The sequence below is a fragment of the Aspergillus aculeatinus genome, assembly GCF_003184765.1.
Source record: "Aspergillus aculeatinus CBS 121060 unplaced genomic scaffold BO66scaffold_26, whole genome shotgun sequence".
Lineage (NCBI taxonomy): Eukaryota > Fungi > Ascomycota > Eurotiomycetes > Eurotiales > Aspergillaceae > Aspergillus > Aspergillus aculeatinus.
Window position 1 is genome coordinate 438,808 of NW_020291495.1, and position 14,870 is coordinate 453,677.

Here is a 14,870-nt window from a genome sequence, read left to right on the forward strand (position 1 = left end):
CCAGCAGTCTACAACTTCGCCAAAACCCCCCTCTCCAACACCGCCAAATGCTCCGGCGTGATATCCGCGATCGTCCGACACCTATCACCCCGTTAGCAGAGACCCCACCTAACCCCGTAGGGACCGACTCACCCAGCAAGCATCATCGTCCGACAAAATTCATCATAAATAATCCGGATCGCCAAATCCACCCCTTGCTCCCCATTATACTGGACACGCAAGCGTTAGCACCTCCCTCTCCCCCACAAGAAAACGGAAAAGAGAGGAAACAAACCGCCAACCCCCAAATCGGCACCCTCCCCACGAAACAACAACTCGCCCCCAGCGCCAATGCCTTGAACACGTCCGATCCGCGACGGATGCCCCCGTCCACCGCCAAGGGGATGCGCCCCCGCGCGACGGGGGCGCACACCCGCAGCGCATCCAGCGTGGCGGGCACCCCGTCCAGCTGCCGCCCGCCGTGGTTGGAGATGAGCACCCCGTCGACGCCGTGCTGGATGGCGAGCTCGATGTCGGCGGGCGCGTAGACGCCCTTCAGCCAGATGGCGAGGCTGGTGTGCTGGCGCAGCCAGGGGATGGTTTTCGTCCAGTGGATGGTTGCGTCTTCCCTTGTTAGCTGCTTTCTTTAGGAATGCAAAAAGCAGAAGGAGGGGTGGGGGACCGGATACCATAACCCCGCTCGTACGTATCCTCCAGCCCCATCTCGGCCGCCCCAGCCAGCACGGGGAACTTCAAGTGCGGCGGGAAGTTGAAGTTGTTTCGGGATTCGTTGAGCCGGTTGCCCAGGATGGGGAGGTCGACGCTCACGAAGAGGGCTTTGTAGCCTGCTTCTGTTGGGTGAATATAGTGATCAGTATCTTTCCCTATACTGATCGGGTTCGAAGCATGGTTGTGTCTGCCGCCGACCCAGCGAACATCCCCTCCGCACGATGAACCCAAGAAAAGGACCGGGGACAACGAACTCTCCGCCGCTTGGATGATCCTCTCCGTGATACTGATGTCCTGGAAGAACGAGACCTGCATGATATACGGATTCCCCCGCCCCTCGCTCGCGGCGATCACCTCCTCCACGCTGGAGGTCGACCACGAGGACAGCGCCATCGGGATGTTATGGGCCGCGGCCGCGCGCGAGGTCCCCGTCTCGCCGTCGATGTGCGCGAGTTTGTGGGCTGCCGCCGGGGAGAAGCCGAACGGGAAGGCGATTCGACGGCCGAAAAGCGTGGTGGTTGTGTCGAGGTTGGAGACGTCGCGGAGCACCCGCGGCATGAGTTTGTAGCGGCCGTAGGCTGCTTCGTTGTCGCGGAGGCTGTCTTTCTTTGTGAGTATGGAGCTGGGGATGGGGATGGGGAAGGAGGAAGGGGAGGTAGGGTGTACGTGATCAGGTCGCCGGCGCCTTCGTTGAAGTAGTCTGTTTCTTTCGGTTAGGCTTTGTTGGGGCTGGGGATTGAGGCGTAGGAGTGGTGGCCACGAACCTCGTACGACCGGGGGTAGGCGTTTTTGCGCCTCGACCGCCAGGTCGGCGATGGTGAGGACTTTGGTGTCGTGGATTTTGCCGCGGTTGGACATTTTGGCGGTGTCTTCGTGGGTGATGGGGAGATGGGTTGGTGATGATTCTTGAAAGAGTTGAGAGCTATATACTTTCACTTCCTTGCTGGTGTCTACTGCCAGCTTCTCCGCATCGGCTACCTCCACGATAAGCCACTGTTGAGGCAGGTCATCCCGGGGCAGCCAACACGGCAAGCCACCCCGGATAAGATAGCCCTAATTGGATTGTCCCGCGATAGCCCGCCTGCAGGCGCATCCAACATTCATGCATCATCTCTGGATATAAGAACCCCGCTTCTACTACGTCTTTGCCACTCATTCAGCATTACTGTCACTGCAGGATCATCATGTCTACCAAAGCCATTGTGACAGACCCCGCCGCCTACCACGCCGCTGGGGTCATCTCCAACGGCCCTCTGCTGCACATCTCCGGTCAACCAGGCACCTTAGCGGGCAAGACTCCCTCCGATGGCGTCTCACAGATCCATTTGGCCTTGTTGAACTTGCACCGTGTCATCGCCGCGGCCGGCGCGTCTCCGCGTGACATTGTCAGTTTAACCCTCTACGTTGTCAATTACGATGCGGCCAACCGTCTACACCCGAGGCCCCTCCAGACCTTCCTCGCTGGCCATCTTCCTGCCGTGACTGTCGTGCCGGTTCCTGCTCTGGCCGTGCCGGAGTGGAAGTACGAGATCGCTGCGACCGTTGCAGTTCCATCGGCCACCGTTCCCCGCTCGCTGCCCTCGCCAACTGATGCCGACGTCGACGTCCTCGTCATCGGCGCAGGTCTCTCCGGTCTGGCAGCAGCCGAGTCGGTCCTCCAATCCGGCCTCTCCTGTCTCATCCTGGAAGGCCGGGACCGTGTAGGCGGCAAAACATGGACGGAGACCCTTCCCAGCGGCACAGGAGTCGTCGACCTGGGCGCCGCCTGGATCAATGACACCAACCAGACCGAGATGATCGCCCTCGCCCGACGCGCCAGCGTTGAGCTCATCGAGCAGAACACCACTGGCAACTGTCTGCTGGAGCAGGACAAGGGCCCTACCGTTCTCTTCCCCTACGGCCAAACCCCATGCGTAAGTTGCACCACCCTCGTCTCCACACTCAACCTCACCACACTAACAACCCCAGATCACACCGCAAATCCAATCCGAACTCGATAACGTCCGGGAAATGTGCGAGGCCGACTGCCAAGCACTCTCCTGCGAAAGCCCCACCGACCCCGCTCTCGACTCGCTCTCCTTCTACGCCTACCTGCAGTCCCGCGACGTCAGCCCCGCCGCTCTCGCGACAGCATCAGTCTGGACGCGCGCCATGCTCGGCCAAGAACCCACCGACATCTCGGCCCTCTACTTCCTGAACTACTGCCGCTCCGGCGGCGGCCTGATCCAGATGCGGTCCGACCGGCGCCACGGGGCGCAGTACCTGCGCGTCCGCGAGGGCACGCAGAGCTTTGCCCAGACCATGGCCGGCGACCTGCCGACAAACACCATCCACTTCAACGAGCGCGTAGACGCCATCCTCCCAAGTCCTCGCCCGGGGGTTGTCGTCCTCTCCCGGACGGGCCGCGCCATCCGCGCCAAGAAAGTGATCTGCTCCACCCCGACCCCGGTCCTCAACACCATCCAGTTCCACCCGCCGCTCCCGGCCAAGAAACAGCTGCTGGTCGACTCCTTCCGGTACGGCTACTACACCAAGGTGATGCTGGTGTTCCGGTCGGCCTGGTGGGTCGAGCGCGGGTATTGTGGGCTGGTGCAGTCGTTCAAGGGCCCCGCGTCCATCTATCGGGACACGAGCAGCCCCCGCGATGGCAAGTTCGTGCTCACGGCGTTCTTGGCGGGTGAGAGTGGCCGGCAGTGGGCGCGGGAGAAGGACCCGCGCGAGCGGGAGCAGGCGCTGCTGCGCCAGTTGGGGCGGATCTATGATGAGCCCGATGTCCCGGCCAACGAGTTTGTGGAAGCGTTGGGCCACGAGTGGAGCGAGGAGGAGTTGTCGGGCTGGGGGTGTCCGTGTCCGGCGCTGCCGCCGGGGGTGTTGACGCTGGCGGGCGAGGCGTTGCGGGAGCCGGTCGGGAATGTGCACTTTGTGGGGACGGAGACGGCGGCGGAGTGGAAGGGGTATATGGAGGGGGCGGTGCGGAGTGGGCGACGCGGGGCGAGGGAGGTGGTGCAGGGGTTGAATCGGAGTCGACTGTGATGATGGTGATGGATTGGGGAGTGAGCTGGAGAATAAAGATCAAGTTGGTGAGGAGAGGAGGTTGTGTTGACAGTAAAGTGTTTACAGTAAAGTGCAGGCGGAGATACGGGTCTCGGCCAATCCGTAACTCCGGCCTCCGCACAGTCGGGGATTACATAAGCCAATATCCCCCCTCGCGTTCATTTGTTGATTTGTTGCAGGGCTTCTCCTCCTCACACCCCTTAATATTATGATGACGACTGTAATCTCATCACTCCTGGTACCAAATCATCATGTCACTCCGACTCCGGCGCCTTCTCCCCGCCATTGTCATTATAGCTGTTATCTACACCTTCCACCACACCTTCAGCTTCTCCTCTTCACCTCCTGCTCTCCCTCTCCATCCCACCCCTTCCGACTGCGCCCTCCCCCCCATCTACGATGACGTGCTGGTCATCCTCAAAACCGGCATCACCGAAGCCCGCACCAAGGTGCCCCCGCACCTGACCACCACCCTGCGCTGCATCCCCAACTACGTGATCTACTCCGACTACGCCGAGCCCCTCTCCTCGACCGTCGCCACGCAAGACATCCTCGGCCCCTACATCTCCAGCACCACGAAATCCACCAACCCCGATTTCGGCCTGTACAACCGCGTGCGCCTGGCCGGCCACGCCGGCCTCACACCCGCCGACCTGGTCGCGGACGTCAACACGCCGATCGGCAAACCCAACAACCCGGGGTGGAAGCTGGACAAGTGGAAATTCCTGCCGATGGTCGACGCCGCGCTGGCCGCGCGTCCGTCGGCCCGGTGGTTCGTCTTCATGGAGGCCGACACCTACCTCCTCTGGCACAACCTGGCCGCCTGGCTGGCGCGCTTCGACCCCGCAAAACCGTGGTACCTGGGCAACCAGATGCAGATCGTGGACGCGCTGTTCGCGCACGGCGGGTCCGGGTTCGTGCTCTCGCGGCCGGCCATGGAGCTCGCCCGCGCCCTGCGGGCGCACAGCGGCGACGGCTGGGAGACGGCTGTCGATGCCCACTGGGCCGGCGACTGTCTGTTGGGGATCTTGCTGGAGAGCTGCGGCGTGGCGCTGACGTGGAGCTGGCCCATGTTGCAGATCGCGCCGCCGGGCGAGGTGGATTACTTCGGTGTGCGTGCGGATACCCCCGATCGGGTGTGGTGTTATCCCGCGGTGTCGTTTCATCATCTGGATGGGGAGGAGGATCTGCGTGGCTTGGTGGAGGTGGAGAAGGGGTGGGAGCGCGATGGGTATACCGGTCGGGTCATGGTTCATCGGGATGTGTTTTGGCGGGTGGTTTGGGGCCAGATTCAGTCCCCGAAGGATGGGTGGGATAATTTGGTGGGCGACGAGGTTGGGCTGACCGCCACGGTTGACGAGTGTAGGGAGATGTGTGCCCATGAGGCCCTGTGTCTGGGATATCGGTTTGCAGTTGGGGAGGGGAGGTGTTGGTTGGGAAGGGGGATGCAATTGGGGAAGAAGGCGGACGGTTTTACGTCTGGTTGGATGACGCATCGCATTCAGGCGGTTGCGGACAGTTTGGGCCGGTGTGAGACCATCAGTTGGATTGGGTGAGACTGGCTTTTGCAATTTTTCCATTTCGTGGATCAAGGGGGTATTTCTTGCACTATGGGTTTACGGATACCGTGCTGTCCTCCCCCTCCTCCTGTTTTTGCTGCTGCTGCTGCTCCAGGTAATACCCCTGGCTCGACCCTCGAATCACAAACTCCCGCGCCAGCCCCTTGACCTGCAAGTCGACCAGCTGCGCGTCGCGATACTCATATCGACCGAGCACGATCTCTCGGCCGGCCGAAAAATCAAATGGGCGCAGCACATCCACCCGAAACTGCACTTTGGGTTCCGCTCTGCTGTCCGCGGCCAGCTGCACCGCGCCCGTGACACTGTACAGGAAACGGTCCAGCGCGAGGAACCAATCCCAGCCTTCCTCGCCGGTGGTGGCGTATTCGTGCCAGAAGCTGCTGAAGAGGACGGTGGGCCGTCCGCCCGCGACCAGATCCTGGGCGGCCAGGCGCGCCTTGAAGGTCACCAGCGTTTGCACCTCCTCGTAGAAGCGGGGTAGTGCGGCCAGCAGCTCGTCCGGCGAGATGTCGGCGTCCGTCCCGGTGTTACCCAGGTAGTGTTGCAGGTAGTGGGCGAAGTGCGGTTGCTGCTGTTGCTGTTGGGCGGCGAGCGCGTAGAGTTGGGTTCTGGTGGTGTGGTCGGCCGCGTTGGCCCGCTGGGATTTCCACGGGAATTGGACGGCGTGGTCGGTGGGTGGAGGGTCGTGGGGAGGGGGTGGGAGACTGATGCCCACGCTGGAGACCGCGATGGTCTGGAGCAGGAGGATGAGGAGGAGAGGTATACGCATGGTGGGTGTGGTGTGAAGGAGTAGCTCTTGGGTAGTATGCGGGGTCGGACAAACGCGCTCAGCAGCAGCAGTAGTAGCAAAGAAAGCAAGAACCACCACAGAATTAGAATCGGAACAGAAAAGACAGACAACAGAGGGGAGAAAGAAAACAGCGAAAGAGAGAAAGACAGACCCTCAGACCCTCAGACCCTCATGGCCGGGTAACCTCAACCCTAGTCGGAAACCTCCATCAACCTCAAACGCAAGCAGTGGAGAGCGGGAAAAGCATTGCGCCTATCACCAGCCTGCATGGCTGGATCGACAACGGTCACCCCCGGATTCAGACATGGATCTTCCGACGATTCGTGATGCAGGGTCAGGGTCGTGATCGGGCACCTGGAGCTCCAGATTTACTTGATCCTGAGGAGTGGAGGGATGAGCAAACGGTGCTTCCGTCTGATGATGTTGATTATGACCGGGGGAATGCAGTAGCAGCCTGACGATTGCCTGATTCCGGCCTGCAGCAGCTGTCAAGCACGACGGGCAAGCATTCTGGCAGTGGGGCTGCCCAGTCGGCGGACCCACTGGGCTGAATCTGGGCCTTTCCCTTGTCGGCTTGGGGGGGTTGGCGTTTGTCTGGCGCGGCGTTTGCTGGCCATTGCAACTTTTGGTCAACGGTGGACACTGTCCATTTTACCTGGTCTCTTTATTAACACCTTTCCTGCTGCCTAGTCCTTCCATTCACGCCTGTGGTCTCTTTATTGGCACCCAGGCCTTTACCCAGTATTCTCATAACGGCCGTGCTTTTTATCCGGTTAATTTATCAACATTTTGCTCTGCCCCAGCTCCCCATTACCGGGTGTGCTCTGTATCCAGCCGCCCTATTAACACTGTACTCTCTACCAAGACTTCCCATTAACGGCCGTGCTTTTGACTATTCGCCGGTGAAGTTTTACTATTCTCACTCGCGTCACTTACTACCTCTACATACAAAATATATACATATATACCCCTCCAGCGATGCACCTCTGCCTCCATCTTTCTTCTGTTCAACTTTCTCTCATTCCTTCTTCTGTATATATATTTCTCGGTGTGTTTCATTTATTCCTTGGCCCATTGCAACTCAAAATGTTCTCTGTTCTGAATCTCTTTCAATCTTTTTTCATCCATACCTCAAGTTCACGGGAGTCCATGTCCCGTAACCGCCACTATCACCCGCCAAGTCCTACCTTAGAACCATGAGCAGCCCTTACTTGACCTCCAAACTGTCCACGGAAGCACCTCCAATCCAGGCCCTATGCTCCATGAAGTCAGTACTGTGACCCCTCTGTGAACCCGCTCGCTCTTTTGCTAACTGTTTAGAGAGAGTCTCTTTGCAAGCCGATTTCCCCGGGGCTGTCAACAAAGGCATCCCCGTGAATAGCGACGCGCAGCAGTTGGGTTGACGGCGTGCCTACATCCCCCAGTAAGATTCTTGTTCCTGGTTTTCACTCAGACCAAGCCTTGAACTAACATCCTCTGCACACTGCATCTAGGAATCATGACTCGCCGTCTGCCTCCACATGCAACATGAAGTGAGGGATACAGCGAGCTTATGTGCGAGCGAGACATCGCACACGCACCAGCTGCTGCAGATTGGAAGCTTGGCGGACGGTCAGAGGGACCGGTTGAGATAGTCCTCTCTGCACGCATGTCTGCTCCGGAGCCCAGGTTCGCTGGTGAGACGGTCTGCTTCGACATCGGGTTGTGCTTGAGTTAACCCTGGGTAAGCGACCATTTCTTCTTCCGTTGGCTGTTGAGAATTGTTGCTGATGCTTAGGGCTTAGACACGAGCCGTCATATTATCCAATAGTTAGATCAGACGGCTGCTATCGAGCCATTGGCGCTTCAAGGGTTGTGCTTAAGGAGTGTCGAGGACGTCTTGGCCAGCTGAGGGGATGGGAGTCGCTCTTGGATGAGGAGGTACGTGAGTTCGGTCGGCGCTTGAAACTGAGACATAGACGAAGGGTCTACAGTAAGTACATCACCACCTTCTCTCATTGTCCCAGCCGCAGAGGGAAGGGGCTTGTTGCACAACCGTACTGACGCTTTTGCGACCGATAGGATCTATGTCTGAACCCCCAAACCTAGCTGGCGAACATGCACCACACCCCTCGATTCGGCTACAGTGATCCACTGGGAGATGGTCTCGTTCCGAGTCGTCCGAGCCCCCAACTGGGACTGGACCACTGGACTACCCTCTAAGCATTACCCTCCACGTCCAAAAAATCCACCTGTCCAACATCCAATCCGTCTCCAAATCCAGTACTGTCTCTTGAGCTCCTGGATCGCCGAGGCCCTTCTGCAACATGCCGTTCATTACCACCACCACCAATATGGAGTCTACACCCGACGTCCGGGTGTTAACTCATATACAGTTCACGAGCACCAGCAGACCATCGTCGTATCAGGCACCCTGGATGACGGAATGCGGCCCCTTACCTTCACGGCTTGTGCCGCACAGGCCTTCTCGTGCAGTGCTATTGTGAGCTACGAGCCTGAGGAGAACCGTGATCAGCCCAGCAAGGCTCGGGAAATGGTGCAATGTGTCACACACTGCGTATAGTGGACATGGATCACCTCAGGGTCGCTGTCTTCCACCCGATGTGCACTTCAACCCTACTTGTCATGTCAGTCGCCATGGCGTCCTGCCCGAGGAAGGGGAAAGGTACTCCGGAGTATGTGGTGGATCGTACCACACGTCGGCGCCGGTGATTCAACCCATGCTCCAGCAGCCAGACCAAGTCATGCCTGGACCATGTCCGATTCATACTGGGACACGCCTGGACAGTCGTTCCTTCCTCAATCACTTTCGCCGATCATTCATCGGCTCGTTCCCTGAGCCTGCGGCACCTGTTGAGGCTGCTGAGCTTGGTTAACCCGCGGGACCCTCGCAATGTTCATCCCGGATACTGCGCACGGTCTTGCATGACACACTGGCCGTGCAGATCAGTTGCATTCCTCAGTACAAGGCTTCATCCACTGAACGGACGAGTGCCAGTGCGACCACCTTCTTGGCCGCATACCACACGGCTTCCTGGGCATGCTCTGGATCCCACCTGTGAAAAACACGGTGAACTTCGACCCAAGGTATATGTATTGGCAGCAGTACTTGTTTTTCATGAGGCATTGTCGGACCAACACCTAACCTTCCAACAGCGGCGTCGTCAACCCCCCGAACCTCCCGAACCCCACGCACCCCCAGAAAACAACCCCCCGCCCGAAATCCACACCCTGCCCGCCAACTTGGAAATGCCCCTCCGGCAAGGGCTTCGACGCCGGCAGCCCGATCCGCTGCCTCCACAAGGAGCCCGGGCGGTACGTCTGCATGTCGCCGGTGGGGTGGGCGCGCCCGCACTGCCAGCGGGTGTTTCCGTCGCTGTGCCACCTCCGGCAGCATCTGCGAGCAGGAAGAGCCGAAACGGAATTGTTTGGCTCTTATGCGCCCTTCAGATTCTGCGCGTCCGCTATCCGGTCACCGTCCAGGAACGCGTTACCCTCACGGGGTAGTTCCGCTACCTGAACTGCCACACCTACTGGCACATGACCGGCATGGTTGTTGCTCCAGCAAGACAGGCGGCAATAGTCCCATGGAACGGAATCACGGTCGAGACCCTCGAGGCCTTCCCGTGCGTCTAGCGGATGAGTCTCTCATAAAGAACAACCACAGGAGTAGTTCCTCATCACAGTCATGATGAAATAAGTGTCTTGGAGTGCTGATCCCTCCACTAGGGCATTGCTGTTCACATCTCCCGTGGTCGAGAACTAGCAAAAGCTACCTTCGCGTTCAGCCTTCGTCGACGTCGTCGAGGAACGGGCCATTGCGAGGAGAGAAGTCGCGCCTTTCGAGAGACTTTTGAGCCTTAGTCGCTGAAGATGACTGGCGCGTAAAGATTGCTCACAGCATCATACCCGTCCCTGCATCACTACCTCTGTTTAGATGCCCAATGCGACGCGCTTCCCGACCCGTGACTGCAAGAAGAACTACTCAACAGAGGCACGATACCAAGATATCGGACCCCAGTCAGGATGAACTGCCGCGTAAGACAATGCAATGTTCCTGTCCCCGGATACAGTTTCGCGTCAGACATGACGGCAACCACATCATTACCATGCATGTTCACGTTGCTGAGCGAAGAGCGATGGCTATGCTCAACATTCCCCGGGGAAAATAGTCGAATCCCCACCTTCTGAGCGGCTCGGTACTGAGCACTGGGAGTTCTACTGTCTCGGTCGGGTTTGGTGCCCTGATGCCTTTGCAGCCATGAAAGGCTGGGTCCGGGACCGAGGCAACATACCTCGGGAGGTCATACGCGCATCTTCAGCCGGAACGCTGCGGCGCCCGGCGACCGTAACGCAACGTGAACTTGATTTGTGTCCGCGCGTCGCAGAATTCAAAGATATCGTCACCCCGAGATCGGCAGGCAAAGTGAGGACGCGATCCAGCACCTGGGGAACTTGCAGATCTGTCTCCGGGGCATCGCCCGGTCTCTGGCCCAGCTTCTCATCGTCGTCGCATGTTCCACGGAAATGAGGGTCCAAACGACTGGTTACCGTTGACGTACCTAGACGACGCTAATGACAAACCAGGGAAAGGCCTGCGGGCATTTCCTCATGGCTGTGTCTTTTCGAGGTCTCTGCGCGCAGCAGCCCCACCCTCCTGGGTGTCTCGTTAGCAGACTACGTTGATTCATCGACTCTCCCCACCGCAGAGCACCGAGAAGGAAGCCCACAACAACTCGCGAGTACGCTATTGATTGCTCTGGCTCATCAAACCTCCCACAGATTACTCGAAGAGGATATTCACCAGAAGGCATCCTCAACACCAATCCTCGAGGAGAAATGGCATGAAGCCAGGGGTCCTACTCATGGAGATCATAGGAAACCCAGAGCAAACCCGGCGAACGGGGCAAACCAAGTAGACAGGGCAACGACTCTAGCACCGAGGCTCCGCGGACTACCCAAGACGCAGGCTTTGACAGAGAAATGGCAACGAGAACACGCGTCTGGCCAGCGGTCTACCGCCAAGACCATGCCTCGGCCGTCTTCCCAGGGTGTTCTGACTACCGATACCCCCGTCGGGACATCGTCACCATTCGGGATCCGCACCGATGCCGGGCAATAGGCGCGAAGAACACGAGAGAACGTGTGTCTTCTGGGCCGAGTGGCCTTCTCGACTGGCAAGAGGATGATGGACTGGGCGGACATGGAGGAACATTACACCAAAGGGAGATTGGCCGGAGGATAGATCTTCTGCGGCGTGTTTCCCATCTTGCTACCGGAAAAGGTCGAGACCGTTGGAGCCTGGGGGAAGTAAGCCGGCTTCCGGGTGGTAGCACACTTCCTCCGGAGGGATTGCGGCTCCATCCACGGGATGAGCTGCAAGTGATCTTAGCTGATGAGAGAGCTTTGATGCTTTGTCCCTTGCAGTGGGGGCTTTTTGATAATCCTGAGGTGGACCGGGATTTCCCTGAAACACCCAGTTTGTGAATATCCAGGAAGGAAGTTGATATCGGTATTCGAAAGTGGATTCCACCCTGAAAGATCAATTGCACCGACTGCTTGAGTCATTCCAGGCTACCGATGACATGAATCACGTCCTTGACAACATCAACTGGACTGAGGAGACAGCGCTCATGACGGCTCTAGCTGTGGCTGGTTCTGAAGAAGGACAGAAATTGACGCTTAGATCCGAAAGCGATGTCCGACAAGAAGCCAAAGCGAGATTTTAGTTTCCGCATGCACGGAAAGCCTCCTTCTTCCATCCGAGGTTGAGTAGAACCGAGTTCGTGTCTTTTCTGGTAGTCTCACCTCCTTATGCGCCTCCCAGCCGAGCCACGAATCCAGCCTTGGGGATTGTGCGTTCAAGGCTCTCGAGCTCTGTTGGTGGAGTGGAGACACCGTGGCCCGCTCCCCACTTGATTGTACCTAATTTTCTGGCCGTGCGCTGCACCGTCGCGGCTCACCCGTGGAATCTTGTGAGGCATCTGCGGCGAGGAGACTGCGAGACCCTCTCACTCGTCGAAGACGTCCCCCCCGGGACCGAGATTCGCAACTTTCGAAATCGACCGCGAGTGTGGAGCTCTCATCCGACCACACCGCATCAGAGCCGACCAGGTGCACTGCGGCCTGCCGTAGCCTGACCCTGCGAACTCGGCTACGAGCTCTCCTTTCTCAGGCGGAACTTGTGATTATGATTGACACACTGGACTAGATGCTGTGCGATTGAAAAGATGATAGGCGGTTCTTGAAAGCAGACTGGATCGACACCCAGTGTTGAGCCGAGGTCTGAGTCCCGGTCCTTAAGCTTCCGCGATGATGCTCACGGCTCGAGCAGTGAAGACCTTCCATCCAGGGGCGAGGCTTGGGAGAGAAACGTCTTTGTGCCTTGAGGTTGAGTCCGAACGTCAAGCTGCGTCCTCAGTCGTCTGGTAGTTTTGATGCCCTACACAATTGCTCCTCTTGCTGGCGTTTTGAAAGACACCCGCTGGGCGGAATAGTCGCGCAGCCCCCCTCCAGAACAGGTGACGCGCTGACCCAAGGCGATTGTTCCACGCAATGGTCTTGAATCTGACCGATAGACTAGAAAGCACGCACTGTTTCCTCCTATTGGGAAAGCCCCCGGTTACTCTCATTTCAAGCCCAAGCGGCCAAGCTTGCTTTTGCATTTCCAGATATTATAGGGTTTCCCTCGGATTGAATCGTCAAACACGATACCAATTGACAAACCTGGCTCTCGTCATTCTGCTATCATGAACCTGTGGATGGACCTAGTTCATCGTTGCGCCGGTCAGGTCCTAATCATCGCGCCCACCAACCAGGTTGTCGACCAGATTGCATTGGCATTAGCACAGAGTTTACTATGAGAGTCCATGCTACCGATGTGCAAGTCTGGAACAGTACCGTGGACCTCTCCTTGAACAGATTCGGCGCTGGGATTCAAGTGGACAAGGTGACCTTGAACAGAGTCAAGAACAAAGGGGGTAATCCTTGCCGCCTCTGCCAAAGCGTCCGGCAGCCTCAGTCCCGACGCCCGGCGGCGACATCAAGTGCATCCACCTCCAGCCCCGTCAATTCGTGTGTATGAGCTCCCCTTGGCTCAGACCGCGTTCACTGCGTACGGAAGCTTGGCTCGCTGGCGCTGTTGCGTCGACCTCATATGGTCCTGTATGACCCGCAGACGCAGATGTGCGAGCACTGCGGGAGGTGTCTTTCTCGGAGCTTTCCGTGGGATTTGCATCTTGCGGGAGCATCGGGGGAAGTGGGAAGAGGAGAGGGTTGGGGAAGAGGTGGGCGAGCGTGGAGAAGAAAAGCACAGGAGGCTCGTTGCTACTGCAGTCCGGGAGACGGGCTAATCACCATAGTACACGTGAACAAGAGCAAGTTTCTGATTCATTCTGCGCCCCTCCAGCTACCTCGCTTTTATCCTGATTCCACTTTGCGAATGCGGCTTGCTCAGACGAACGCGAACTTCCCCACCAGGCGCCCGCAGGAAGTGTGGGCACGGTGCTATGCTTGCGGCGCTGTGGCTGAACTCACTCAGGGTTGCAATCAAATGACGTGGGTCTCTCTGACATGATTTCATTCTAACACTGTTCTTTGGCCTATGGTTGCCACTGCGTCGCGGAGTTCAACTTTGAGTGCGGTGCCGGATGACGGACATGCCTCCCCTCAGTCGGAGGAAGGTAATCTATTTGGCAGACTTGGACGGGCCGCTAATGCAGCATTCACTGCATAAAATGCACATTCTAGCTATACGACATCGTATCGCCTACGGTCAGACTGTCGAAGCTGTGGTGACGCACACCCCTTACCAGAGACAAGAAAAGCGGGTGGTTTCCAGCATTTTCAGGGTCTACGACTCAGCCTCGGGCTCGGTCTCTTCTTGAACACATCGGCATGTTGACCATGCCCAGCAGCAGGATGACGCAATTGAGCAGGGTGTGCAGGGTGCACCGGCCATGATACTTCAATCGCAGACGCAGAGCCTGCTGCATCTGTTCATTGGTGTTGCAGATGGCCTGGTAAAACAACGCGACACCGACCCCGCTTTTGCGGTATGGAGCAGATGATCCTATCTTCTGGGGTTGGGGACAATCTTCATATTTATCGTGCCAGGAACGCCTTCACGATCTTGTGGAACAGTCCAATAACGGAGTTCACTTCCTTATTTCCCACTTTCTTCCCACCAGTGTGGCGGAAAAAGAGGCGTCCATGCCCTCCTGGACGGTGCCAGGACCTTTGCGGCCCTGTTCTATGCCGTGGCTGCCCTGCACCTGCAGCTCCCCTAGCGTATATAGTCGCTGTTGAGGGCGGGCTGGGACATCCCGGTAACCTTCGTCGGGGCCTGTCAGAAACCGTGCCCTGGAGAACCCGCGGTGTGGCCAGCTGGATGATCTGATCTGCACCAACGCAGCGCGGGTCAGGGCTGCGACAACCAGCAGCGGGGCAGCCACCCATGTCCATAATTGGAGCAGTGGCGGCCCAGTCAGTATCTTTCCCCACCATACCAGATTGCAAAGGCCCTGATGGTAGGCCCCTGCCACGCCTAACGGTGACGATGTCATGCACGTTGGCCAGGAGGAACTTCGAGAGGATTCGGACTCTAAGCATGTGAAAGAAGATTGGTTTCAAGGCGTCTTTGATTCGAAGACGATACTCTGTGGATGAGTCGCCCTCGTCCCCTGTCGACTTCTGCGACCCCCGGCAGGACACGGCAAATGCATTCATGGTCTCTCTAT

At 58.0% G+C, this 14,870-nt stretch overlaps 7 protein-coding genes across 7 annotated transcripts; 4 read left to right on the plus strand and 3 right to left on the minus strand.

The window, feature by feature from the left end:
* Positions 1-8: 8 nt before the first annotated feature.
* BO66DRAFT_471778 (alpha-hydroxy acid oxidase) lies at positions 9-1,676 on the minus strand (the record flags this gene model as incomplete). Its single annotated transcript, XM_025652895.1, has 7 exons — positions 1,473-1,676; positions 1,375-1,408; positions 963-1,306; positions 669-830; positions 275-603; positions 133-209; positions 9-81 (listed from the first exon to the last, which is right to left on the minus strand). Exons 1-7 carry the CDS (start codon positions 1,564-1,566, stop codon positions 9-11), a joined length of 1,113 nt encoding a protein of 370 aa, XP_025503698.1. The 5' UTR covers positions 1,567-1,676.
* Positions 1,677-1,764: 88 nt separating this feature from the next.
* On the plus strand, positions 1,765-3,741 carry BO66DRAFT_471779 (putative flavin-containing amine oxidase; the record flags this gene model as incomplete). Its single annotated transcript, XM_025652896.1, has 2 exons — positions 1,765-2,621; positions 2,677-3,741. The coding sequence occupies exons 1-2, from the start codon at positions 1,893-1,895 to the stop codon at positions 3,739-3,741; spliced, it is 1,794 nt and encodes a 597-aa protein (XP_025503699.1). The 5' UTR covers positions 1,765-1,892.
* A 172-nt stretch (positions 3,742-3,913) lies between these two features.
* Positions 3,914-5,344, plus strand: BO66DRAFT_97296 (uncharacterized protein). The gene has a single exon (XM_025653741.1). The coding sequence runs from the start codon at positions 4,014-4,016 to the stop codon at positions 5,316-5,318; it is 1,305 nt and encodes a 434-aa protein (XP_025503700.1). The 5' UTR covers positions 3,914-4,013; the 3' UTR covers positions 5,319-5,344.
* Positions 5,345-5,370: 26 nt separating this feature from the next.
* BO66DRAFT_438951 (uncharacterized protein) lies at positions 5,371-6,111 on the minus strand (the record flags this gene model as incomplete). The annotated part of the gene is made up of 1 exon (XM_025651117.1): positions 5,371-6,111. One exon carries the CDS (start codon positions 6,109-6,111, stop codon positions 5,371-5,373), a length of 741 nt encoding a protein of 246 aa, XP_025503701.1.
* Positions 6,112-7,652: 1,541 nt separating this feature from the next.
* Positions 7,653-9,639, plus strand: BO66DRAFT_401905 (uncharacterized protein; the record flags this gene model as incomplete). The annotated part of the gene is made up of 6 exons (XM_025648782.1): positions 7,653-7,743; positions 7,943-8,052; positions 8,091-8,104; positions 8,221-8,668; positions 8,715-8,807; positions 9,289-9,639. 6 exons carry the CDS (start codon positions 7,653-7,655, stop codon positions 9,637-9,639), a joined length of 1,107 nt encoding a protein of 368 aa, XP_025503702.1.
* Positions 9,640-10,393: 754 nt separating this feature from the next.
* BO66DRAFT_438953 (uncharacterized protein) lies at positions 10,394-11,254 on the plus strand (the record flags this gene model as incomplete). The annotated part of the gene is made up of 2 exons (XM_025651118.1): positions 10,394-10,638; positions 10,720-11,254. 2 exons carry the CDS (start codon positions 10,394-10,396, stop codon positions 11,252-11,254), a joined length of 780 nt encoding a protein of 259 aa, XP_025503703.1.
* A 92-nt stretch (positions 11,255-11,346) lies between these two features.
* Positions 11,347-14,859, minus strand: BO66DRAFT_438954 (uncharacterized protein; the record flags this gene model as incomplete). The annotated part of the gene is made up of 3 exons (XM_025651119.1): positions 11,347-11,508; positions 14,319-14,557; positions 14,640-14,859. The coding sequence occupies 3 exons, from the start codon at positions 14,857-14,859 to the stop codon at positions 11,347-11,349; spliced, it is 621 nt and encodes a 206-aa protein (XP_025503704.1).
* Positions 14,860-14,870: the final 11 nt, after the last annotated feature.